This window comes from Schistocerca cancellata, chromosome 5, assembly GCF_023864275.1.
Source record: "Schistocerca cancellata isolate TAMUIC-IGC-003103 chromosome 5, iqSchCanc2.1, whole genome shotgun sequence".
NCBI lineage: Eukaryota > Metazoa > Arthropoda > Insecta > Orthoptera > Acrididae > Schistocerca > Schistocerca cancellata.
The window spans coordinates 665,390,913-665,417,786 of NC_064630.1; the positions used below are offsets into that span (position 1 = coordinate 665,390,913).

A 26,874-nucleotide genomic window follows, 5' to 3' on the forward strand; every position below is an offset into this window, starting at 1 on the left:
TGCAACGTATCTGGTGAGCAGTTGTGCACGCCTGACCTGCAAAGGAGGAACTCCAGCTTCCGCCAGGACGCCAGTCACGGACTCGTTCCAAAAGCTTCCGTCACTAGTCGAACGCCACAATGGTGTTTTGGGTCGAGTAAACGCAACACTGAATGCGCTGTCGAACCATAAACCAGATTCCCACAGTGAAGGCGGGATTGAACAAGCGCTCTGTAGAGGTGCAGCAGCGTAGAGCGATGTGCACCCCGGTTGGTGTTGCTCAGACAGCGGTAGGCATTGATGTGCTGCCAGTACTTCCGCTTAAGCTGACGAAGTTGAGGAAGCCAAGTAGCCAAGTCAATTTGGCGTCGAAAACCAGTCCTAAAAATCGATATGTCTCCACTACAGTGAAGGGATCGTCAGTAGGGTAAAGTTCGGTTTCGGATAAACGGTACGACGCTGACAGAAGTGCATAACACACGACTTTGCGGCCGTAAAATTGGAAGCCATGGGCTAGAGCCGGTGACTGCGCCTTGTGGATGGCTCCCTGTAGGCGCCACTCAGCAACACCAGTACTGGTGGAGCAATACGAAATGCAGAAGTCGTCTGTATACAGAGAGGGTGAGACTGACGGCCCTACAGCTGCTGCTAGACCGTTAATGGCCATTAAAAATAGAGATACACTCAATACATAGCGTTGCGGGACCTCATTCTCCTGGATATGGGGGGATCTATGGGAAGCACCAACTTGGACACGGGAAGTACGAAGTGACAGGAAATTCTGGATAAAAATTGGGATCTGACCTCAGAGACCCCACTCGTATAATGTGGCAAGGATATGATGTCACCAGGTGGTGTCATACGCTTTTCGCAAATCAAAAAGACGGCAAAAATGTGTTGGCGTCTGGAAAAGGCTGTTAGGATGGCAGGCTTGAGGGACACAAGATTATGAGTTTTCCCCAGGGGGAAACTGCCCTGGCACAGAGTCATTAAGCCACATGACTCCAGGACCAAACCCAGCCGTTGACACACCATACTTTCCAGCAGCTTACAAAGAGCATTGGTGAGGCTGATGGGCCTATAGATATCCACATCAAGTGAGGTGAGTTTTTCCGGGTTTGAGCACTGGTATGATGGTGCTATTCCGCCAGTGCGATGGAAAGACGCCATCGCAACAGATCTGGTTGAAGATCACTAGAAGATATCGCTTGTAGTCGGACGAGAGATGTTTAATCATCTGACTGTGGATCCCATCTGGCCCAGGAGCTGTGTCGTGGCAATGAGCGAGGGCACTGAGGAACTCCTACTCTGTAAATGAGTCGTTATAGGGTTCATTGTGGCGTGTAGTGAACGAGAGGACTTCACCTTCCATTCGTCGTTTGGGGGTGCGAAAGGCTGGGGGACTCAGAAAAGTGCTCGGCAAACGCGTTTGCGTCGGTAGATACCACGCCATTTACGTTAACACAGGGAACACTTGTTGGGGTCTGGTACCCAAAAACTCATGTGATCTTCGCCCAGACTTGGGAAGGTGACGTATGGCACCCAGTGGTCGAGACGTATCTTCCAATACTCCTGTCTTTTGATTAGCTACCGAACGCGGGAAAGGGGCCGTTTAAAGGCTATGAGGTGCTCCAGGGAAGGGTGCCACTTATGCCGCTATAGAGATCGCCGACGCTCCTTAACTGCCTCAGCCATTTCCGGCGACCACCAAGTGGCTGTCTTTCGCTGGGGGCACTCTTAAGGACGAGGGATCGCGTTTTCCATAGCAAAAACGATCGTTGTAGTTATCTGCTCAACCACGACATCGATGTTACCATGTGGGGGAGATTGAACGGTGACAACAGAGGTGAAAGCGTCCCAGTCTGTCTTGTTTAAAGCCCATCTGGGCAGGTGTCTGTGGGCCTGACGCTGGGGAGTAACAGGAAGATGGGGAATTGGTCACTACCACACAGGTCGTCAAGGACCTCTCCTTCTGCAGCTGCTCATGCTAATCACGGGACCACGGCGCTCCTGAGCTCACACTATCCTTGATGTTGCCTATGTTGCGCATGGACTACTCAGTTTGTATATTTTGCTTATTTTTTTCATAGTTTCACACAACTTCTTCCTGTTTTCTCGATTGATCTGTGTTCAGTTTTTCAAGGCCTATCCATTGTGCCAACTTTATCTAAATCTGAGGGGGGTGCGGTGGGGAGGTTCCCTTGTTAGCAGTCTACTTCTTAGCTTGCTTGCTCTCTCGCTTCTCTTTAGGGGATCGCTGGGAAGATTTCTCTGAAACAGCTTCAGGCATGGGGGAAGACGGTGAAGCTCTTCATACAGCAGCTTTTGGCTCCTTGTCCGCCATGGCATTAGTGAAGACCTTGGGAGAGAGGGCCCCAAGGGACCCCTTCCACATGAGAGGAGCGGGAGGAGGCTGTTGCTTCTCTGGCAGGTGGGTGGGCACCAATGTCCCCTACATTAGGGGTGACTTGATATCAAAGTAGGTGCTTCGGGAGCAACGGAAGGAGACTTGCCCCCGGCCACCAAAGGGGCGCAGAATGAGGGTAGGTGCTTTGGGAGCAACGGAGGAAGATTAGCCCCCTGCCACCATAGGGGTACAGAGCGAGGAACCACAGGCATTTGGGACGGCGATGGTGATGTAGCTGCAGCATATGTCGACGTCAACCAAATAAGGTGTAATCTTTCAAATTTAGCTTTAGCCTCTGTGTAAGTCAACTGGTCCAGGTTCTTGTACTCCATGATTTTCAGCTCTTTTTCAAGTACTGGGCAGTCTGGCGAGCATGGGTAGTGGTGCTCTCACAGTTGATGCAAGTGGGAGGAGGTGCACATGGAGTATCTAAGTGCAGTGGACTTCCACAGTCTCAACATGTGGCGCTGGAAGTGCAGCGGGAAGACATATGCCTGAACTTCAAGCGCTTAAAGCACCGCATAGGGGTAGGGACGTATCGTTTAACGTCACAGCGGTGACCTTTTCAGGTAATGAATAACCCTCAGAGGCCAAGGTGAAGGCACTGGTAGCAACCCTGTTGTCTTTGGGTCCCCTTTAAACGCACCGATTGAAATGAACACCCTGCCGTTCTAAATTGGCGCGGAGCTCGTCGTCAGACTGCAAGAGGAGATCTTGATGGAAAATGATCCCCTGGACTATGTTGATTCTTTTATGGGGAGTGACGGAAACAGGAATATCACCCAGCTTGTCACAGGGAGTAACACTCGGGATTGAGCTGGGGATGCTGTCTGAATCAAGACTGCGCCGTTTCGCATCTTGGACAGCACTGTCACTTCTCCAAACTTACCCTCAACGTCTTCAACGAAAATTTGAGGCTTTGTAGGTAGAAAGGAGTCCCCATCAGTTCTGCTACAGACTAAAAACCAAGGCGAATATGGCTTTCTCCATTATGTACCCCTACGTTCCTCCCATGGTGTAGCGAGGGAGGGAAACGGTTTAGGGTGATACCTGTCGGCCACTTCACTGCGAGTCACCCACCCTGATGCCACCCTTTCCGATCAGGGGCTCTCCCCACAGGCGCCACACAGCCACAACAAAGGCCAACTGGTATGATGGCCGATGCTGGGGGTCCTGATGCCCCAGGACGACAGGCATCTACTCCTTGGCATACGTGGGGAGCTTACAGCTCAGGCATCAGCAGTGTGATCCCTGTGTTGTCATGGGCCTATCAAGAAATGTGTACATGATGGCCTCATAACCCTGGGTTCGCTGTGAGGCGGCGGTGGGGTGCATGGACTACTGTAGCCTGTTGTGGGGTCCAGTACCACAGACGGCTTCGGTGGTGACGAAGCCTCTGCGTCGTTTCTAGGTCCTCAGTTCAATACAGTACAATACAATACAATACAATACAACACAATACAATACATCACCGCCCAACCACAACGGACTGGCTACCGTGCTGGATATTGGGCGCAGAGAAATCCAATATTGTCGTGGGGGAGAAAGAGAACAGGAGACAACGGAAGAAGATGACATACCACAGAAAGTGTCCTTGCCCAAATAGTTGAATCGCAGGTGAGATGCAAAGCCATGACAACAGATTTAGGAGATCAAATCTAAGGGCACTATGGATAACCCATGCACCACGCAAGGTATCCTTCCCCATATGGCCCGCACTTCTGTAGATTTTGAAAGTGGCAGGTGAAGCCTTAGAATGGGACTTGAACTCATAGGGTTGAATAGTGTTAGACTCCTTTTAGTCGCCTCTTACGCCAGGCAGGAGTACCTCTGGCCTATTCTAACCCCTGGAACCGCAGGGGGGACAGAGATAGGGGGAGGAGAAAATGGATAGAGAGAGGGAAGAGAAGGAGATGTACAGAGAAAGGAAAGAGTAAGAGATGAACAGGGAAGGAAGGGATGACCAGACACAGAAAGAGGGAGAAATAGAGAGGGGGGGAGGGGAGGAGATAGACACAGATGGGAGGCAGGAAATGTATAGAGAAAGGGAAGAGGAGGGAATGGACATGAGATGGACAGATAGAAGGGGAAGGATGAGGTGGACAAATAGAATACTAGGATAAATACATACTCAGGTATCGAAAGGTACTCAGCTGTCAAACTGAACACATAGATGTGACCAAAATACATATCTAGATCTATAATCAGTATATACCTTTATGCCCTTCTGTTCCTAGTTTCTTTACTGCTGACATTGTATTAATTTTATGATTTGCAATGCAGTCTGTGGTCTAGATTTTCAGCATTTCTTGAGGCGCTTTCAGGAAGTGCTGGTTACGGGGATTTATGAGAACAATGGGCACAACGTCAGGAAATGAAACGGACAACACGATGCCCGCATAAATTTTCATATCACCGAGCACCAAAGCCTGAAAGGTGGTTTGATTAATGATGTCGTAACGCGCGCGAAACGGACATGCACCCAACAGCAACTCGTACTCCGCATAATGCAACATCTGGGGTAGTACTCCAGAGGTATATAAGAAACGACATGAAACCTGCCACTCGGAAAAGTGACACGTCGGAGGAAAGAATGTCGGACACAGCCTTACGCCGCAAGGATTATATACAAACCGAAGAAGAAGAAAAAGAAGAAGGAGAAGGAGGAGGAGGAGGAGGAGAAGAAGAAGAAGAAGAAATAGTACTGCATATCGTCGAAGTACAATTGGGACCCACTTGCACTAAAAGGATTGCATTGCAGACTGTGCACATTTGGAAATATCCGTATTGAAACGACCGGAAGATCCAGCAATATTTGGATCATAGACCTTAAACACTACTGCACCTCGAGAGAACTGGACCAACCGGCTGCGGCGGAGCACACAGTGTGTGGGAGTGACCATGTAACAAAATTCGCCGACACGCAGGTTCTCGCTGCGGGTACGAAGCATGGCAGTAGTTTTGAAATGGAAGGATAAAGTGTTAAATGAAGGCAGCAGCGAATGACTGATAAAAATAATAAGGGGGGAACTACAGCAGTAATTACTTAGGAAAAAAATCACACGTTGGTGCGCCAAATACATACACTGTTATTCAGAAGTATTTCCGCTGTTTTAGAGGCCGACTGCACGAAAATACACGGCAGAGGATCTCCCCGGGGGTTTTTAGGTCACATTACAAGTTGCGACATGAGTACAGTTTGTGATGCGTCTAAGGTCAATGCGTGCGCTCGGTTCGTGGAAGTCGCTGCTGCTACTGTTGCTGTTGCTGCACTATCAGGCGCAACGATAGTAGCCCGCTTGGGAAATCTGTTCATCGGGTTGCCTTTCTGCGGGCGTTAACTATTTTGCTGTTACTATGCGGAGCGAATGGTATATCAACAGTCGAGTACGTGATGTCATGCAGCACGGATTTCGGTACTGGAAAGACCGGAAAATCCAGCAGTATCAGGGTCACAGAGCTTAAACAGTACTGCAGCTCGATGCAAATGGACCAATCGGCTGTGGCAGCAGCCTTGGCCGCTCACGTGTTTGCCGATCGCTGTCCGGCGGGGCTTACCCATCGACTGCTCCACTTACGACGACCCTGGCAACGAAGGACAGACAACGGCTTACTACGAACCACGCAATGGACACGGTACACAGAAGAGGTGCTCACGCGAAGGATAACAGAGCCCCGATTTAAGGTCAGCTCTCGCCCTCGAACGCGGTCCAGAACCTAGCAGAACCACACACTCCGGCTTCCCGGACAATTCATCAACTGTCGACGGCACCAAACCACCGTGTCACCGCCTAGGACATGAGACTGTGATCAAAGAGGTAAAGAACTCGCCACCAGACGTGAAATAATACCAAGTACTACTGATAACGGAGAGGATATCACACCTAATGCAGCGGAATCGACAGAGTTACCACGTTCGTCAGATTCTGAGCCACCGATCATATCTGACAACGACGATGCTCAGCCACTAAATCGAGACGAGCACAAAGGGTTTCAACTTTGTTTTCCGTCAAAAATCTGGAAGAAAACGCAAAAACTTGCACGAAGCGAAACAACGCCCTGAGCCCACCTCAAACAAATACGCACCGCTTCAGCCCGACAATGATCACATTGAGGTTTCAACAGAACAGAGCGCAGGTAGAAAGAGCAACGACTCGAACCCTGCACCGACGGAAAACCCTCATACACTACCAGCGAGGATAGCACCTGCTATCTTCCAATACTCAGGGCAGTACATACCCCTGAACCGTGAACTGAAGAAACATATCGAAGGACCCATAGCGGCAATTTATAAGAGAGATACAATCAAGTATCACTTTTAATCATTGCCTCTTCAGAGGTATGGCCTGCGGTTTTTCAAGGATTTACCCGTAAAAATTTTTACTCACTAATCGCCAACCGACGAGTCTCTCAAAGTTGTCATCAAGTACCTTCCCGCGGAAATCGCAGAAGAGGAGATAGCACAAACTCTGTACAAAACTGGTTTCCAACAAGTCTCGGTCCATAATTTTAAACCTGGAGGCGAGAAACCAGCCAGATAATATCACAGACAGTCTACTTTGAGACCCTGCCGGCAGCCCAGCCAGCGAGTCAACATATGACATCTTCGCGACACCAATGTGGTAACCGAAACATATTGATCAAAAAACGGGCTTCCAAAATGCAGAAGATTTCAACGTTTCTTCCATATGGCCAATTAGTGCCATCTGCCACCTCTGTATGTGAAGTGCATCACAGCTCGTGAAAGGCTTGCCAAAAACCTGCAAATCAGAAGGCAAAATGTGTAGACTGTGAAAGCGAACAGGAGAGGATGCTCCAAATTCCAGGAGGCACCTCGGATTTGCACTGCACCGGGATAAGCAGCACAGACTAGACAATAACCGGTTTGCTGCCCCTACTCAACTGAATGTTGCAAATTTCCGTCTTTACGTCTGAGAACGACACAGTTCATAGAGTCCTGGCGCACTTCCGTTGGCAGCACAGGTCCAAAAACTTAGCGCGAACTATAACAGACGCACGTTCACAATTCAACTTCTACGAAGTCATGAAGATGGTCACGAGCGTGACAGAATTTTTAGCGGCTCTCCGCTAGAAAAACATCTTTACTCTCATTCAAGAGACCTTAAGAAAATGTAATGAATCACCAGATATCATGTCAAAGCTACTCACCTCAGCAGATGGAGTCATGAATATATACGCACCCAGTAGTGGCCTGTTGACCAATAAGTCTGGATAACTTTTCGCTGTATGTATTCAACGCGAAAGGCGTTTACAGTAAGAAGGTGGAACTCGAGGATTTCCTCGTGCGTTTTAATTCTATTCCTGACGGAAACGCGTTTCCGTTCCACCAAACCTTTCAAGTTACTCAACATGGTGGGCTACTGGACGGACAGAGCAAATGGCCCAGAAGATGGCACGGCCATATGTACCAAGCGATCGATCACGCACATTCCTCTTGTACTGTCACAGTTTATGTCGCAGGAAGCAACTGGAGCTAACGTCTCCATCCGTTTCGGCATTATTACATTGATGGCGACGTTTCTTAGCGCTCAGAGGTCGTTCATAGGGATGACCTTCTGTTTCTGTTCGCTCGACATGAAAGACTTCTGCTCTGGGGGGACCTGAACGCCAACCACTTCGCTTGTAATTCGCAAAGGAACCAACTGTATGGCTTGGAGGAACCCATTCGGGCCAGATAATCCACCACACGTCTCAAACACTTCAGCCCACACACATGACGTGATGGACACATCTACAGTGAAAAATCTAAGACACTATCTACGCCTTCAAACCAATTACAGTCTGACGTCCGACCACAATCAGGTGGTCGGTGTCACCACAGAGGCGCTGGAACATCTAAAACAGACCTCAAATTTGGACCAGTTTGCCGTTCCTTAGCAACAACGTTCTCCCTACAATAGACGTATAGACAACAGCCTTCATAGAGGAGGCAACAAACATAATACTTCCTAACGACACCAGCGGAGATCCGTACGATTATATGACACGGCAGCCACTCTACATGTGGACGAAACAGTATAACAGACAAACAGTTAAAAAGTTGCCGCGTAGACCACTTTTGTTGACAACCCGCATTTTTAACAGTTGCCTCATCCTAGGGGTTATTTCCCATCCGACTGCAACACTGCTCCCATAGTACGGCTATCAGAGCTGGGGAAGAACCATCACTAATCGCAAAACCATCATGTCGTCAGCCTCCTGCCAACACTCTACAGAGTACTGGAACGGATCATACTCCAAAGAATTAACCCAGCAATCAACGAAGGGGATACAATACTCTCCAGACCAGTTCGCCTTCCACCCCCGCCTGTCAGCCAAACTGCAGCTGCTCCGGGTTGCAGAGTATATTGCATGGGAACTGTCCAGCGATGGCATTTCTCAGTACTGGAAAGGCATATGATCCAGTATGGAAAGATAAGCTGCTCACCAATCTGCGTGAGGTCCCCAGCATCCTAAACTATTGCACGAAGGTTATTGACAGCTATCTTCAAGATAGGCCTGGCGTTGTCCGAACTGATGCTCATTGTTCCACCATTCAACAACTGCCGGAGAGCATTTCTGAAGACTCTGTTCTATCCTCAAATCTATTCATTTAGTATGTGAACGACCTGCCGTCAGTTTCAAAAATCGTTCTTGGGCAATTCGCAGACGATAAAGCGATCCTTACCAGCAGTCACAGAGTCGATGCAGCGATACGGCGCCTCCAGAGTCAGCTTATACTTTTCCAGTTATGGACAGCAACAAACTGCATTGCCCTGACCCTGCATTCAGAGAAGACGCAGGAAATTACGTTTACTGTCCGTCTGTCCGAACTCAGAGATGGTGTCATACTGCACAACTTCACACTCCCTTGGGCAAATCAGATAAAATACCTAGGAGTGATACTGGATTGGAAACTCCTCTTCAAGGTCCAGCCGGCCGAAGTGGCCGTGCGGTTAAAGGCGCTGCAGTCTGGAACTGCGCGACCGCTACGGTCGCAGGTTCGAATCCTGCCTCGGGAATGGATGTTTGTGATGTCCTTAGGTTAGTTAGGTTTAACTAGTTCTAAGTTCTAGGGGACTAATGACCTCAGCAGTTGAGTCCCATAGTGCTCAGAGCCATTTGAACCATTTTTTTTTCAAGGTCCACGTTCAGTAAAAGCGTAGTCCTTACTGTTTATTCAAAGAAGACGCTCATGCAAAAGCTTGGCGATCTCACAAAAACAAATTAGAAGGACTAAACATAGTAAGAAACGTATAATAAACTGAATTCCGGGCACAAACTGCTACTGAGGTCTGCGTGACACTCTGGATGTTACTAGCTCTACGTCTAGACGCCTTCAGTTAAATGATTCGCTAGTGTAAAATGCCATAGTGGTACGCATTAATATATTTCAGTACGTCGTAATAATCCTACGAGTAAGGCACTTTTTATTTCAAAATCTTTTGAGAAAGTTTTTCCCTCACTGCCATGATTACTATGTCTAATGATGCCCACCTTAAGGACTTGAGGTAGCACTTGTGAGGATAATCATTATAACTACTGTAGCATACAACCACTATCATTCGGAACATAATCCTCAGCAACGAGTTTCGGGAACCAAGCTCCCATCATCCGGATGTTTGTGTTACTAGTGCATAACCATGCACCGAATAACTTTATTTCTTTTTATTTTTTGATTCTGTGTGCTTTTTAATTGCATTGTTATGTAGAGATAACACAGACAACTAGTTGATGGCAGCTTGATTCCCGAAACTCGTTGTTGAGGATTATGCTCCTAACATTACTCGTTGCTTGCTAAAGCAGTTATCAACATCTACATATACATATACATACATAAGATTATCGAAGGATCTTCATGTTACTTCTTTACCGTTCCACTCTCGAATGGCGCACCGGTAAAACGAACACTTATGAGATGTTTCCGTTCGAGCTGTTTCTCTTACTCTATTACGATGATCGTTTCTCCCTACGTGGGTCGACAACAAAAAAATATTTTCACATTCTTAGGAGAGAGCTACCGGTTGAAACTCTTTGAGGAAAACCTGTCGCAATGAGAAACGCCTTTGTTTCAATGATTGCCACCGCAGTTCGTGTATTACATCTGTGACACACTGTCTCCTGTTTGGCGGTAATACAAAACGAGCGGCTCATCTTCGAACTTTTCGATGTCTTCCGTCAATCCTATCTGATGCGGATTCCTCACTTCACAGAAATACTACAGAGGGTGGACAAGCTTAGTAGAAGGAGTCCCTTCAGTGGACTAGTAGTATTTTCTAATTTTCCGCAACTAAAGCGCAGTTTTGTAGTTTTCTTTCTCCACAAAATCATCTAAGTGATTTTTACAATTTAAGTTTGTCGTAATTATCTAAAGGTAGTTAACTGAATTGACAGCCTTCAAGTTTGTGTCATTTATTGTGTAAATTAACGGATTCCTTTTAGTACTCATGTAGATGACTCCACACTTTTCATTACTTAGAGTCAACAGTCATTCTTCGCAGAATACAGATATTTGGCAATTGGTTTTGATCATCTGATGATTTTACATGACGGCAAATGACACCATCTACTGCAAACAATCTATGAAGGCTGCTCTAATTGTCTATTATGTAGGGACAGCAGACAGCCTGCAACACTTTCTTGCGAACCGTCAGATATTACTTCTGTTTTTTCCGTCAGTTACTACGAATTTGACCTTTCTGACAGGAAATGACGAATCCAGTCGCATTACCAAGACGATGCTCCACACTCACGCAGTTTGATTCTAGGTCGGTTGCTAGGTACAGTGTCAAAAGCGTTTTGGAAATCCAAAGACATGGAATCAGTTTGACACCCCCTCTCGATAGCTCCCGTTATTTCGTGATAATCAACAGCTAGGTGTGTTTTGCAGAAACTGTATTTTATGAATCCTGATGACTATTTGCCAATAAATCATTTTCTTCTAATTAATTCGTAACGTTGGAATACAATACACGCTGATCAGCCAGAACATTATAACTACCTGCCTAATAGACGGCATGCCCAGTTTTGGCAAGGATAACCGCGGCTACATCTCGTGGTATGGAAGCACTGACGCCTCAGTAGGTCGCTGGAGGGACGTGGCACTACACCTGCAAACACAAGTCACCAAATCCCCTTAAATTCCGGGGCCAGCTTGTCACTGTCCCACACTACAGGTATCAAGGAGCTGTTCCCCTGGAGGACGACAGATTCGTGTGCTTTCATTGGCATGATGAAGAAGGTATCGGGAATCGTCAGACCATCCAAAGCGCTGCCACAGCGTCAGATTCCAGTGCTGATGGTGAAGAGCCCATTTCAGTCGTAGTTGCCGATGTCGTGGTGTTAACATTGGCACATGCATGGATCGTCGGCAGGTCGATAGGAGCGTTCGTTGTACTTTGTGTTCAGCCACTCTTGTTCTCTGCACAGCATTAAAGGCTGATGTTATTTCCGCCACAGTTCGCCGCCTGTCCTCTTTTACCAGTCTGGTTGAAATGACTCTGAGCACTATGGGGCTTAATATCTGAGGTCATCAGTCCCCTAGAACTTAAAACTACTTAAACGTAACTAACCTAAGGACATCACACACATCCATGCGCGAGGCAGGATTCGAACCTGCGACCTTAGCGGTCGCGCGGTTCCAGACTGAAATGCCTAGAACCGCTCGGCCACGCCGGCCGGCTATTCCAGTCTGGACGTGGTTGGTTTGGCCAATGTTGAAGACACTCACCACAGCACTCCTGCGACACCCAAGAAGTCTACCAGTTTCCGAAATGCTCGTGCGATCTTGTAGCCACCACAATGTGCCCTCGGACAAACTCAGACAGAAGGCGCGCCTTCCCCGTTCTACACACAGACAGCGCGCTCACTGATGCTACATGCACCGTGCATGTGTCTGACGAGCAGTCATTCCTCGCTAGGTGACGCTGCTATCGCCTGAACACGTCTATATCGATAATAGGTCGGTGGTCATAATGTTCTGGCTGATCACTATATGTTCCAAAACCCTACTGCAGATTGACATTAGTGATAATACAGCGTATACCTTCTAATTCGTTTCTTGGGTACTGGTGTGACTTGTGCAACTTTCCAGTCTTTAGGTGCCTTTAGGTGCGGATCTTTCGACGAGCGAATGTTTGTATACGGTTGATAAGTGTGGAGCTATTGTATTGGCATACGCTAAATGGAACTTCACTAATGTCTCTTCGTTTACAGTTCTGCTACCACTGAGACGTAGAACTTAGGGAAAGCAGGAAAAGGTGTGGACGGGGCCTAATCAGTTACCGTTGGTTGCACAGTAAACACATACACTTTATTTAAGGAAATAATTTTTTAAAAACAATCAATTAAAAAAAATGACTGCATCACAAGCTACACTGAAGGCTGAAGGCCTTATTAAGAAAGAATTCAAACTATTTCTTGGCTGAAGGCCACGAGCAATAGTTCAGAACAATTGAGGAAGACAATCACACGTTAAAAATATCAAAATAATTTTTAAAACAATCATAAAAAAATTAACTGTAACACAAGCTACACTGGCGGCTGAAGGCTTTATTAGGAAGAATTCAAATTATTTGTCAAATTATTATTATTTGTCAAATTATTTGTCTGAAGGCTACAAGCAATAGGAATAATTAAAAAAAATATTATTTTTAAACAATTTACACAATCAGACCAAATAAAAAAAGGAGTGATCCACAGTCAGTGCTCCAAGGATCGACCTGAAAAAAGTCGCTACAGCTGCGTAAGTGATGAGACAGAAAGCCAAGAGTTATTCTCACCTAACAGAATGGCAACTCAAACTAGGGACAGTTTAAACGCCGATCAACCCTCTTACCAAGTCCACCTAACTTGTGATAACCAGTACAGCGATGGAATAATTCAAGCGACGGCGAAGTGATAGACAGCACTGCGTCTTCAGAATCCGGTGTTTAAAACATTAAAGGCAGAAGGAACCACTACAACCAAGGTAGACCAAAGGAACGACAATCCACACCGCAATCAAGGAGGCTATCGAACCACACGTCATGCAGGACAGCATCGGCAAGACGAAGGAAAGTACATTGCCGCAAAATTGCGATAACCTCCAGGGCAGGTAACTGGGGCGTTAGCAGCCACTGGGCAGTAAAAAACCGCTGGTAGCACTTCACCAAATAGTAACACAAAACTTAAAAGTTAATAACAGGCAGCAGAAGACGGCTAATAGATTCTGCAAACTCGACACGCTCCAATTGCTGCTGTTCGTTTTACGGCGACCCTCGAGCAGCAACGCATAAACAAACGACGTGATCACAAAATGGAGGTTTCACTACTGGATTAATGTTCACTCACCTCAACGTTCTGGATCCGGTGGACAACGCGGTTGTGGCCCTCGCCACTACAGCCCCTCGATCCGGCAATGCCTGGTTGACGCCAGCGGTCCCGGCATGGTTCAAATGGCTCTGAGCACTATGGGACTTAACGTCTATGGTCATCAGTCCCCTAGAACTTAGAGCTATTCAAACCTAACTAACCTAAGGACATCACACACATCCATGCCCGAGGCAGGATTCGAACCTGCGACCGTAGCAGTCGCGCCGCTCCGGACTGAGCGCCTAGAACCGCTAGACCACCGCGGCCGGCGCGGTCCCGGCATGTCCTCCGCTACCGGACCCCTCTGCTGCTCCGTCCCAACCGAACTACCGACACACCCGACCCGGAAAATACTTCACGTCCTTCCAAAGACAACGCAAGCAAACATAGTCACGTCAATAAACAGAAGAAGAAAACGAACTGCCACTATCCCTGTTACACGATGCCAACCTACCGACGGCACCAACACGAGCCGCTCAGAGTTATACGTTAACCTATTGTTCAAGTTGTTCCTTTACGGATATCTTCCAGTTTCTTTGTGTCTGCGTTTCCTCTACGACATTTTTTGTCCCATTTCCCTCTTCCGAAAGGCAAAGAAGAGTCGTGCGTTGACGTGTGGCTAACAATGGCGACTTGAAATCACAGGGGCCGTCGGTGATAGCAGCCTTCAGACGAAAGTACATCTGTCGCGACTGTTGGGAGAGACATGGAGGCCAATGTGACAGCAGAGGCAGCCGATGTGGCGTCGAGGCAGGTGCTGTTCAGCTGGGTGGACCATGCGGCGTTCGCGCTCATGCTGACGCTCTCTGTGGCCATCGGCCTCTACTTCGGCATCTGCGGCCGCGCCAGGAACACCGCCAAGGTGGACTACCTGCACGGCGGCAAGACGATGAGGGTGCTCCCCGTCGCCATCTCCCAGATCTCGAGGTGAGTCTTCTCCACTGGGTTTTACGCCATGCAATACATTACTGACTTAACGTGTAGGGCAGAGCAAATAAAAGTGGCCCGGAGAACAGAGTTCCGTGGTACAAAGAAACACAGCAAAGGTAAGGAAGTACAGAACTAACGTGAAGATTACGAGGTTTATTTCAATACACCTTAGACTTGACGGCTCCCCACAAGAAAGGTAATCGCACACTGACGGATCACGTAGGCTGGGTGCCCATGGAGAGCCGCGACCAGACTGACCTTTGCTAACAACTCTGTCAGGTGTGAAGATTATGTAAATGTGCTCCAAGCTTCGGCCGGCTGTATGGCCAGTTGCTCCATCCTGTTCGAAATAACTGTAGATCTTTTTCTTCTCAGTTAATGCTGCCAAAAACAGTTTCAAAACGTGGACAATGTAACGCGCCTGATGAAAGAAGAGGGGACCAATAATGCGGGACGCAGACGCTGCAGACCAAACTCCAACATTCTGCCAGCCGGTGTGGCCCAGCGGTTCTAGGCGCTACAATCTGGAACCACGCGACCGCTACGATCGCAGGTTCGAATCCTGCCTCGGGCATGGATGTGTGTGATGTCCTTAGGTTGGCTAAGATTAAGTAGTTCTAAGTTCTAGGGGACTGATGACCTCAGAAGTTAAGTCCCATAGTGCTCAGAGCCATTTGAACCATTTGAACCCAACCGTCTGATGAAGCAATGGTGTTAAGTGGAAGTCCAAACCATTCATCTCAGTGAACAGCCACTCACAAAACTGAAGCGCTGAGGAGCATCTGCTCGTTTTAATACATGAACAACAGACGTCGTAGAGATACAGGTGCAGGTCCACGTGTAGTTCAAATGGTTCAAATGGCTGTGAGCACTATGGGACTTAACTTCTGAGGTCATCAGTCCCCTAGAACTTAGAACCACTTAAACCTAACCAACCTAAGGACATCAGACACATCTATGCCCGAGGCAGGATTCGAACCTGCAACCGTAGCGGTCGCGCGGTTCCAGACTGTAGCGCCTAGAACCGCTCGGCCACCACGGCCGGCCCCCTGGTGGATTGTTCGTCCGCATGATCGACGTGATACGCTGGCCTCTTCCTACAGGCGTCAGGTTGATTTGGCAGGAATCTGAAGCATTTTCTGGTGGACTGCACCTATTTTTTGACTTGTTCAAAACAGGTCCTGTCTGACGGCAATTTCTAAGCGTTGCATGGCACTCTTTGCTTGCACTTTGACACCAATAAACTTCTCAGGAAACAACTGACCAAACCGTTTCCACGAATTTGTTGTTACTTAACGTTCCACAACGAGACACTCACTGCTCCACTATGAATACCATTGTCCCCCTTACACTGCTCCACTCATACTAACACAGCCCACGCTACGCTCTGACCGGGTGTGGATCATGTGACGAGCGTACACGTTTCGTGCGCGTCACACGGTGTGGTTATATGCATACATTCACCTCCTATAGTACCCACTCGTCTGGGCCACTTTTGTTTGCCCCACCCTCTATATAGTGTTCTACTGCCAATACATTTCATTTGAGGACGAGTCGGTACCACTGTAAACCGTAAAAACAAGCTGTTCTCAATATTAGAGTCTTTTTAATGTTTATGGTGACACGGTCTCAAGCCCAACAGCATTTTCTATATTCCAGACAAACTTCCGTAAATTTCATCTCTATCTGACAGTTCCCTACATATTGTATACCAGTAATTTCTCTCGAAAATGAGACATCTGAACTTAGACAGAAATATACATAACACCGACTAGCCTTGCATTAAACTGTTTTGCAGACATTTATGCAAATGTACCAAAGTGTCAGCCATGTAGCAGTCTGCAGTACGTAGCAGAACAGCTGGCAAACACCAGAAATTATGACTCTACTGAATTCCTAACGCGACCTGAAGTACTGAATGCCGGCACGGTAGCTCAGTGTGCTAGATCAGAGGGTTAGCTACCCTCTGTAATAAAAAACTGAGTGAACGGATCAACAAAGAACCTGAAAGAGTCATCGGACGTCCGCCCCGAACAAATTCAACGAACAATATAGCACAAAATGTGATATATATATAAAAAAAGTCAGCGTGACGGACTGACGTCCTAAGGGGCCCGAGTTCGATTTCCGGGTGGGTCGGGGATTTTCTCCGCTCAGGGACAGGGTGTTGTGTTGTCTTCATCATCATTTCATCCCCATCCGGCGCGCAGGTCGCCCAATGTAATAAGACCTGCACCAAGGCGGCCGGAGCTGCCCCGGTAGAGGCTTCCCGGTCAACGACGCCAAACGTTCATTTTTTTTCCAAGTATTTTCTACGGGCTAGCGTCCGGCGAAGTTGACATTTCCCTCCTGTGTGATAACGATTCAGTAACAGTGCAAGAGTTAGATTTTTATGTGATACTTTTGTATTCATTTCTGTCTTAATACAAATCGCTTGTACAGAGAATCGCGAGTACAGAGAATGCGGGAACTAGATCTATTTTATCATTACGGATCTCTTCGTATTTTAATTATTGCAAACATTTCCTTATTTAATTCATGAAAATGATTTCTTTGGGCTGATGTGTCTCCAAAGAGCACGTGATGCTGAGCCAACTAGTCAGTTTTAGTATTGCCTTGTTCATCTGTCACATAAATGCTTTGTCTGCAATGTTTTATTGTGATGTATTTCCATACATAAATGCCTGTTTGATCAAAAGTATTCGGACACCCTACGTAACGTGGAACTGCCCACAAGATGTCACGAGAGTGGACCCGCCAATATAAAAGGTGGCGTGGAGTACTGTGTTAGCTGCAGAGAAGCGATAACAACAGAATGCGTTTGTAGGGACAAAAGCTCTAGGGACTTCCGTCCCCAAGAATATCGCTGCAAAAACAGTATCTCTGGACCTTGGGCAGTGTGTTCTGAGTGTGTAAGTTGTATCTGTCCGTATAATATGTACAAAAACATATTTTGTACGTGAATCGGTAACGTTGACAGTCAATACACATCATGAACATCGTGTTCGTTACCCAAATTGCACACGTTGGTCAGGTGAGGTCATTGACTTAGAAGGTGGGCTAGTCATTAAGTGCGACCGGAATAGTAAGTCCATCAGCAATTTTTCGACAGTTCTAAGACTGACCAAAATGACCGATGACCGATGACGATGTAATTGCGAACTGGAAGCGCGGTGGAACAAATACAGTTGAACAATGAGATGGCAGGAATTGTCGAGCATTACGGAAAATTGTTATAAACAGTCGCTTGAAATCAGCAGAAGGAATTACTCGTGAGTTCTAGTTGAGTTCAAGTGCTACGAACAGCCCAGTGGCCCAAAAATTTTGTGTGGCAGTTAAACAAATAGGGTAGAATGGTCGACCAGCCCATGACAAGCCTCACATTTCTGTAGTCACAGCTAAGCGACGCTGAGGTGGTATACAGGCGATGTCACCAGATAGCGGATGCCTGAAAACGCGTGCTTAGATGTGATGAATCACGCTATACATTCTGGCAATCCGATGGAAGGGTTTTGGTTTGGCGAATGGCTGTGTAACAGTACCTGCCATAATGTGTAGTGGAAACAGTGAAGTATGGAGGAAGTGGTGTTATGGTATGAGGGAGTGTAGTGTGGTTTGGACGTGGTCCCCTTATTACACTTAGCAAAACGATAAATATGGAACCATATGAAAACTTTGTACGTCTGCGAGGTGCTGGGGTGGATAAGAGTTTGTACCTCTTTAATTCAGACGAATCTTGCATGAGAACGAGACATGCACTCGACCCCCTCCTTATCTACCAGCTAATTAATAATGCGCACAACGGTAACGGAAGGAAATGATGGTGGACCCTGCTAGTTGGTAAAATAAGGAGTGCACACTCACAATAATTTAATAAAAATCGTTATCTACTCAAAAAAGAGAACTTCATCATAATAAACAACAGGAAATGGGATTCGGCCTATATCTACGAAATGATATGTGGATTAAATATTACAATGAGATTTATTACATATCAGAACGTAAATGCACATGATTGTCGACACACACAGTAGGTTATAGGGTATACTGAAATATTATGAGAATAAGAGTTGGCTCGAGAACAAGGGCCTCCTACTCTCTGTGATGCAATAGATTGACGATTTTTTTTTTTTTTTTGGTTGGGTTTAAGGGCGCTCAACTGCTGAGGTCATCAGCGCCCAGTCACTGTTGTTTGAGCACATGGAATCTGGTAAAACTCAAGGGGATGGAGGGGACACCAGAAGGACCCGACAAAGACGCAGACAAAATAAGTAAAAAGATTAAATGTCCTTGGACAAGCCAGTTAAAGTTATAAAACGCAGAATACGAGCAGCTGCTCGAGCGTCATCAGCTAAAACATCCGGTAAAGTAGATGGCAGGGACAGGACAACACGAAATTGACTAAAACGGGGACACGACAATAAAACATGGCGCACTGTTAATGCCTGACCACAAGGGCACTGCGGGGCTGGGTCACCGGAGAGCAGGTAGCGGTGGCTAAACCGGCAATGCCCAATCCGCAACCTGGTCAGAAGGACCTCCTCGCGCCGAGATGGTCGGGAGGATGTTGTCCAAGCAGTTGGTAGCGGTTTTACTGCCCGGAGCTTGTTTCCTTGGAGGGATGACCAAGCATCCCACCACAACGACACAAGCCTCTTACAGACATCCCCACGAACGTCGGATGACGGGACACAATGGGAGGCTGGCCGAGGCAGGAGGACTGCAGCCCTGGCTGCAGCATCCGCAGCCTCATTCCCAGGCACTCCCACATGTCCGGGAACCCACAGAAAGCTGACAGAACCACCATTATCAGCCAAAGAATGGAGGGACTGCTGTATCCGTTGTATCAAGGGATGGACCGGATAGGGAGCTCCAAGGCTCTGAAGAGCACTGAGTGAGTCAGAGCACAGTACATATGATGAATGGTGGTGGCGGCGGGCATACTGAACGGCCTGATGGAGAGCAAAAAGCTCGGCCGTAAAGCTGGAACACTGGTCGAGGAGCCTGTATTTAAATGTGGCGGCCCCGACGACAAAGGCACAGCCGACACCATCGTCAGTTTTGGAGCCATCGGTGTAAATAAAGGTGTGACCGGCAAGTCGAGCACGAAGTTCGGCAAACCGTGAGCAATACATTGCAGCCGGAGTACCATCCTTCGGGAGTGAGCTGAGGTCGAGATAAATATGAACCGGAGCCTGGAGCCAAGGTGGTGTCGGGCTCTCACCCTCTCTGAAGGTGGTAGGGAGGGCAAAATCCAATTGTCGAAGCAGGCGACGGAAGCGGACTCCGGGGGGCAGCAGGGCAGACACATACAACCCGTACTGACGGTCGAGAGAATCGGCGAAGAAGGACTTGTAAGTGGGGTGGTCGGGCATAGACGACAGCCGGCAGGCATACCGACACAGCAGTACGTCGCGCCGGTAGGTCAACGGTAACTCGGCAGCTTCAGCATAAAGACTCTCGACAGGACTAGTATGGAAGGCTCCGGTCGCAAGACGTATCCCCTGATGGTGGATGGAGTTGAGCCGGCGTAAGAGGGACGGCCGAGCGGACGAGTAGACGAAGCTCCCATAATCCAGCTTCGATCGGACTATGGACCGATACAAGCGAAGCAGGACAGTGCGATCCGCTCCCCAAGATGAACCGCTAAGAACTCTGAGGACATTAAGGGAACGTGTACAACGGGCCGCCAAATAAGAGACGTGTGGAGACCAACACAGTTTCCTGTCCAACGTGAGCCCTAGAAACTTAGTTGTGTCCACGAATCGGAGAACAACGGGACCGAGATGTAAGGATGGCGGAAGGAACGCTTTATATCGCCAAAAGTTGATACAAACCGTCTTTTCTTCAGAGAACCGGAAGCCATTTGCCACGCTCCATGAGTAGAGGCTGTCTAGACAACGCTGAAGGCAGCGCTCCAGGAGGCATGTTCTCTGGGCACTGCAGTAGATCGCGAAGTCATCGACAAAGAGAGAGCCTGAGACATTAGGTGGAATGCAATCCATAATGGGATTGATCGCGATGGCAAAAAGGGCTACGCTCAAGACGGAGCCCTGAGGCACTCCGTTCTCCTGGAGGAAGACGTCGGACAATACGGAGCCCACACGTACCCTAAACTTTCGTTCCGTTAAAAAGGAATCAATGAAAAGGGGCAGGCGACCGCGTAGGCCCCACCTGTGCATAGTGCGGAGGATACCTCCTCTCCAACAGGTGTCATAAGCCTTCTCCAAGTCGAAGAACACGGCTACCGTTTGGCGCCTTCGCAAAAAGTTGTTCATGATGAATGTCGACAAGGTCACGAGGTGGTCAACAGCGGAGCGGCGGCGACGAAAGCCACATTGGACATTAGTAAGGAGCCGTCGAGATTCAAGAATCCAGACTAACCGAGCATTAACCATGCGCTCCATCACCTTACAGACACAGCTTGTAAGAGAAATGGGGCGGTAACTAGAAGGAAGGTGTCTATCCTTCCCGGGTTTGGGTATAGGAACAACAACGGCGTCACGCCAACGCATGGGGACTTTACCTTCGGTCCAGACGCGATTGTAGGTACGGAGAAGGAAGCTTTTGCCCGCCGGAGAAAGGTGTGCCAGCATCTGAACGTGAATGGCATCCGGCCCCGGAGCAGAGGACCGGGACAGTGCAAGCGCACGTTCGAGTTCCCGCATAGTAAAGGGGGCATTATAGGTTTCCAGATTCAGCGAGTGGAAGGAAGGTCGCCGAGCCTCTTCTGCCTCTTTCCTGGGAAGGAAGGCAGGATGGTAATGGGCGGAGCTTGAAACCTCCTCGAAAAAGCGGCCAAAGGCGTTGGCGACAGCCACCGGATCAACAAGGACCGCATTACCTGAGGTCAGGCCAGGTACCGAGGAGTGGGCCTTAATGCCCGACAGCCGGCGCAGGCTACCCCAAACGACGGAAGAAGGAGTAAAACTGTTAAAGGAGCCGGTGAAAGAGGCCCAACAAGCTTTTTTGCTGTCTTTGATGACTCTACGGCATTGCGCTCGGAGTCGTTTGTATTCAATACAATTCGCCAACGTAGGATGGCGGCGAAAGGTGCGTAAAGCACGTCGTCGAGCACGGATAGCGTCCCTACAAGCCTCGTTCCACCAGGGGACGGAAACGCGACGTGAAGAAGTAGTACGAGGAATGGAACGTTCGGCAGCATGGATGATAACAGCCGAGAGGTATTCGACCTGACTGTCACAACTGGGAAAATCGTGGTCCGGAAAGGTTGCCAGGGATGAGTAAAGTCCCCAGTCAGCTTTCAGTATGTTCCAGCTCGAAGGACGTGGGGATGGGGTGTGGTGCAGGAGACGAACGACACAGGGGAAGTGGTCGCTCGAATAGGTGTCAGAAAGGACATACCACTCGAACCGACGGGCAAGAGTGGTAGAACATATTGAGAGGTCCAAGTGGGAGAAGGTATGAGTGGAGTCCGAGAGGAAAGTCGGGGCGCCGGTATTGAGGCAGACAAGATTGAGATGGTTGAAGACATCTGCCAAGAGTGAGCCTCTTGGACAGGATGCAGGAGAGCCCCAAAGGGGATGATGGGCATTGAAGTCGCCAAACAATAAAAACGGCGGGGGAAGCTGAACGATCAGGTGCATCATGTCAGCCCGACTAACGGCAGACGACGGTGGAGTGTAGATGGTACAAACTGAAAAAGTAAAAGCAGAAAGAGTAATGCGGACAGCTATTGCTTGGAGTGGGGTGGTCAATGGGATGGGATGGTAATAGACGTCGTCCCGAATGAGCAACATGACCCCACCATGAGCTGGGACACCGTCCACAGGGGTAAGGTCATACCGCTCCGAGGTATAGTGGGTAAAGGCAATACGGTCAGTCGGGCGCAACTTGGTTTCCTGGAGTCCAAGGACGAGCGGACAGTGCAGGCGGAGGAGCAGTTGTAATTCCTCCCGATGAGATCGAATACCTCTTATGTTCCAATGAAACAACGCCATCGCTAGTCAAAAAGTTGTGGGAACGAGACGGGGGAAGAGCTGGTCACCTCGACGGCCGCGGAGGGCCAGGTTGCGAGGGAACAACGCTACAACCGACGGGAGGCGGATCCGGTTCCATCGACTGGTCGCCAGCTGCGGCCGCTGTCCCTGGTTGTGTAGGAGGGGCAGCATCATTTGCCGACAAAAGGCCAGCTGAGCGCCTGGCAGCAGAGCGTCCCGGCGAAACTGAGGACGGCCGGGAGCGGCGATTCACGGATGGAGCGTCAGTCGAAACGCGCCGGGGTGGAGAGGGGGATAAAGATTTCTTCTTGGAGGCCTTCTTGGAAGGCCGAGGAGGCACAGGGACGGTGGGCTGGACCCGAAGAAGGTCCTCACGCGCGGGGTCCGTTTTGGAACGCCGGACCTCGGAAGCCGGGGTCCGGAACGTTTCCCCGATGGATGCCTGAGAAGAGGATCGCTTCTCAGGTGGCGTGTGGGGGGAAGGAGGAGGAAGGATGGCCCCTGGGGCAGAGGGGGTGGGGGCCACGGGGGAGGAGGATTTGGAAGGGAGGGATTTGGGAGGCGGAGGCAGAGCCCCCTGATGGGCGGAGGAGGCGGAGGGGGGATAGGAGAGGGGTGAGGATACCGCCGAAGGAGTGGACACAACTGAGGCAAATGAAGTGGTCAATGGCACGGGATGGAGGCGGTCGTACTTCTTCCTGGCCTCAGAATAAGACAGCCGATCCAAAGTTTTGATTTCTTGTATCTTCTTCTCCTTCTGATATGCGGGGCAGTCTGAGGATCTAGGCGAGTGGACGCCAGGACAATTAACGCACCGAGGTGGTGGGGTGCATGTATGTTCCTCACGAAGAGGACGGCCACAATCGCCACAGAGGGGCTCAGCCTCACACCGTGACGACATGTGCCCAAAGCGCAAACACCGAAAACAGCGCATAGGAGGCGGAACGTAGGGTCGCACGTCACACCGGTAGCACATTACCTTTACCTTCTCTGGGAGAACGTCCCCCTCGAAGGCGAGGATAAAGGCCCCAGTGTCGATGCGACTGTCTTTGGGGCCGCGCTGGACTCGCCGGACGAAATGCACGCCTCGGCGCTCCAGGTTGGCCCTGAGCTCCTCATCAGATTGTAGCAGGAGGTCACGATGAAAAATAACCCCCTGCGTCCTATTGAGTGCCAGATGTGGGACAATGGAGACTGGGATGTCCCCTAGGCGGTCGCACGCCTGGAGCGCCGCCGACTGTGTGGCGGACGTGGTCTTGATAAGTACGGACCCTGAACGCATCTTGCTGAGAGCCTCGATTTCCCCGAAGATGTCTTCAATGTGCTGAACAAAGAACATGGGCTTGGAGGTGGCGAATGTCCCCCCATCGGTCCGAGAACAGACTAAATAGCGGGGGAAGTACTTCGCTCCAAGCCGGCGGGCCTGTCCCTCCTCCCATGGAGTGGCCAAGGGGGAAGGGGCAGGAGAACCAGAACCAGAAACGGTACTTTTTCTTTTAAAAGACTCGGCCGCAGAGCGACCCGATACGTGGTGACGTTTCATCTGCGAAACGTCCGCCCCGATACCACCCACTCCGACCAGGGGCTCTCCCCACGGGCGCCACCCAGCCGCAGCAAGGGCCACCTGGCAGGATGACCATTGCCGGGAGTCCTGATGCCCCAAGGGGACGGGCATCTACTCCTTGGCCGACGTGGGGAGGGTGCAGCTCAGGTATCGGCAGTACGATCCCTGTGTTGTCAGGGGGCTACAACCTAGAGGGTACATGACGACCCCACCACAACGGGCTGGCTACCGTGCTGGATTTCTGGTGCCATGGAAAGTCCATCATGATCGCTGGTGCAGATGGAGACGCACTATGGGCGTAACTGGGACAACCCAAAAGGCGTTTAGGCCCAATTTGAGCAATAGTGGGTATGGTTACAACGCCGGTGCAATGCTGAGTGCCAAGGTCTGAGTGCACTTAGGACCAGTGGTACACCACGTAAGGTGTCCTTCCCCAAAAGGCTCGTACTTCTGTAGAAATTTAGAAAAATGGAGGTCAAACCCCAAGGGGGACCATCACATGGAAGGCCGAAACGGTTGAACTCCTTTTAGTCGCCTCGTACGACAGGCAGGAATACCTCGGGCCTATTCTTACCCCGGACCCGCAGGGGGGAGATTGACGATGATGACTGGAGGTCCTAATGAATCAAATATTAATCTCCCGACTATATATCAGCATCGCAATTAGTAGTGAGAGCTCAAATGGGATCACATGGAGAAACAAGCAAGGTGGACTTGTAGCAAAGTGAGCGCGCATGCTGTTGAAGGATTCAGTATAAAATTGATAAGGTCCTACAATGCCGGAGCCGCAAAATACTGTAACAGTACTGAAATCTGCAGCACGTCATCGGTAGGCAGCGTCCTGATGATGTAGGCGCCGACTTCTGCCGTGTAGCAATTCTGTGGCCACCCCTGGGCGCGAAGGCTGTCCGAGGATTCTAAGTTCTTCCGAAAACGAGCGACCAAGTCTGACTCGAGGAAGATCAGATCCCGAATCCACTGACCGCGCAACGCAAGAGCGAAGCCAACATTCGTCTACTCCCTACTCTCCTCGAAAACTGCGAATCAGCATTCAGTTCTGATACCAGAATTCCCCCACACTCTCTCAGAACATCATTCGCGCCAATAGCAATCATCCCCTCCTATTTCGAGCAGTACTTTATGGCGTCAACTAGCCTCAGTTTAAGTTGACCAATCATGCCTCTGCTATTCAGCTGAGGGCACTGAACTTGCCGTTTGACCGGCTGTGATAACAACCTGCCTAGACCACCGGCCATCCGACGCCAGACTGTCGCACCCAGCAGGCACAGTCCACAAGTATTCTCAGAATCAAGAGGACAATGCAGTGAGTCGGTGCCAGGAATCTTCGTTTCGGACGCGCCGGAACGGTAAACACATAAACTGTGGCGACACTAAGACGTTTCGCGGGTCGTTTCGCCCTGCATACAATAGGCGATATTCGACCGACGTCAGTCGTTCCGCCAGTGCTTAAGGCTATTGTATGAGACCCTCAGAATACATGGAAGTGCAGCCCCCAACCGGAAATGCAGTGTGCCGCGTCCTCCGATGCTCGCCTCGCACAGCCTTCCAGGGAAGTAACCCGACATGTTTAGGAATCAAGTGAAAAGTATTTTTTGAGCTCTCAGTACAAATTCATTACAATAACCTTATTCGGTCTGTTACTACCGTGCAATGACATAGAACATTAATAAAATTTATACCGAGCGAGGTGGCGCAGTGGTTAGACACTGGACTCGCATTCGGGAGGACGACGGTTCAATCCCGCGTCCGGCCATCCTGATTTAGGTTTTCCGTGATTTCCCTAAATCGTTCCAGGCAAATGCCGGGATGGTTCCTTTCAAAGGGCACGGCCGACTTCCTTCCCCGTCCTTCCCTAATCCGATGAGACCGATGATCTCGCTGTCTGGTCTCCTTCCCCAAACCAACCAACCGTTAATAAAATTTATGAAAATGATAGGAGACATGCGAAAGAGGGCATGGAACCTCTCACATCATTTTACACTATGTAAGTAGTTTAACAGTTCGGAGACGACGACTGTATCAGCATGACAATGCACCCTGCCATAAAGCACCATTTGTGAGGCAGTGGCTTGTGGACAACAACATTCCTGAACTAGACTGGTCTGCCCATAGTGCCAACCTGATGCCAAAGGAACAACTTTGGGATGAGTTATAACGTTGACTTTGCTCCAGACAACGGCGTCCAACGTCGCCACCTTGTCTGGTTTCTGATCTTGAGCAAGAATGGGCTGCCATTCCTCAGCAGACATTCAGACACGTCACTGAAACTGTATTCTTCAGAGTTCAACCCATAATAAAGACAACTGGTGGACACTAACTCCGAGAGAGGAATTTCTTGATAGCCGGCCGAAGTGGCCGTGCGGTTAAAGGCGCTGCAGTCTGGAACCGCAAGACCGCTACGGTCGCAGGTTCGAATCCTGCCTCGGGCATGGATGTTTGTGATGTCCTTAGGTTAGTTAGGTTTAACTAGTTCTAAGTTCTAGGGGACTAATGACCTCAGCAGTTGAGTCCCATAGTGCTCAGAGCCATTTGAACCATTTGAATTTCTTGATAAATTTAAGATTTTGAGTACCAAGTAATCAAAATACTTTGCGCTATCAGTGAATGATTAGTGTGGCGAGAATCCGTGCGGCTATTACGAGATAACAACGCACTCTAAA

General features: G+C 49.2%; 1 protein-coding gene across 1 annotated transcript in view; it reads left to right on the forward strand.

Moving 5' to 3' along the window:
- The window catches only part of LOC126188297 (sodium-coupled monocarboxylate transporter 1-like), a 140,360-nt gene that overhangs the window by 20,613 nt on the left and 92,873 nt on the right, over positions 1-26,874 (forward strand). Inside the window, exon 2 of the mRNA XM_049929883.1 lies at positions 14,384-14,665. Coding sequence (XP_049785840.1) covers positions 14,445-14,665 — 221 coding nt within the window. The 5' untranslated portion in view covers positions 14,384-14,444. The remainder of the gene's footprint in view (positions 1-14,383; positions 14,666-26,874) is intronic.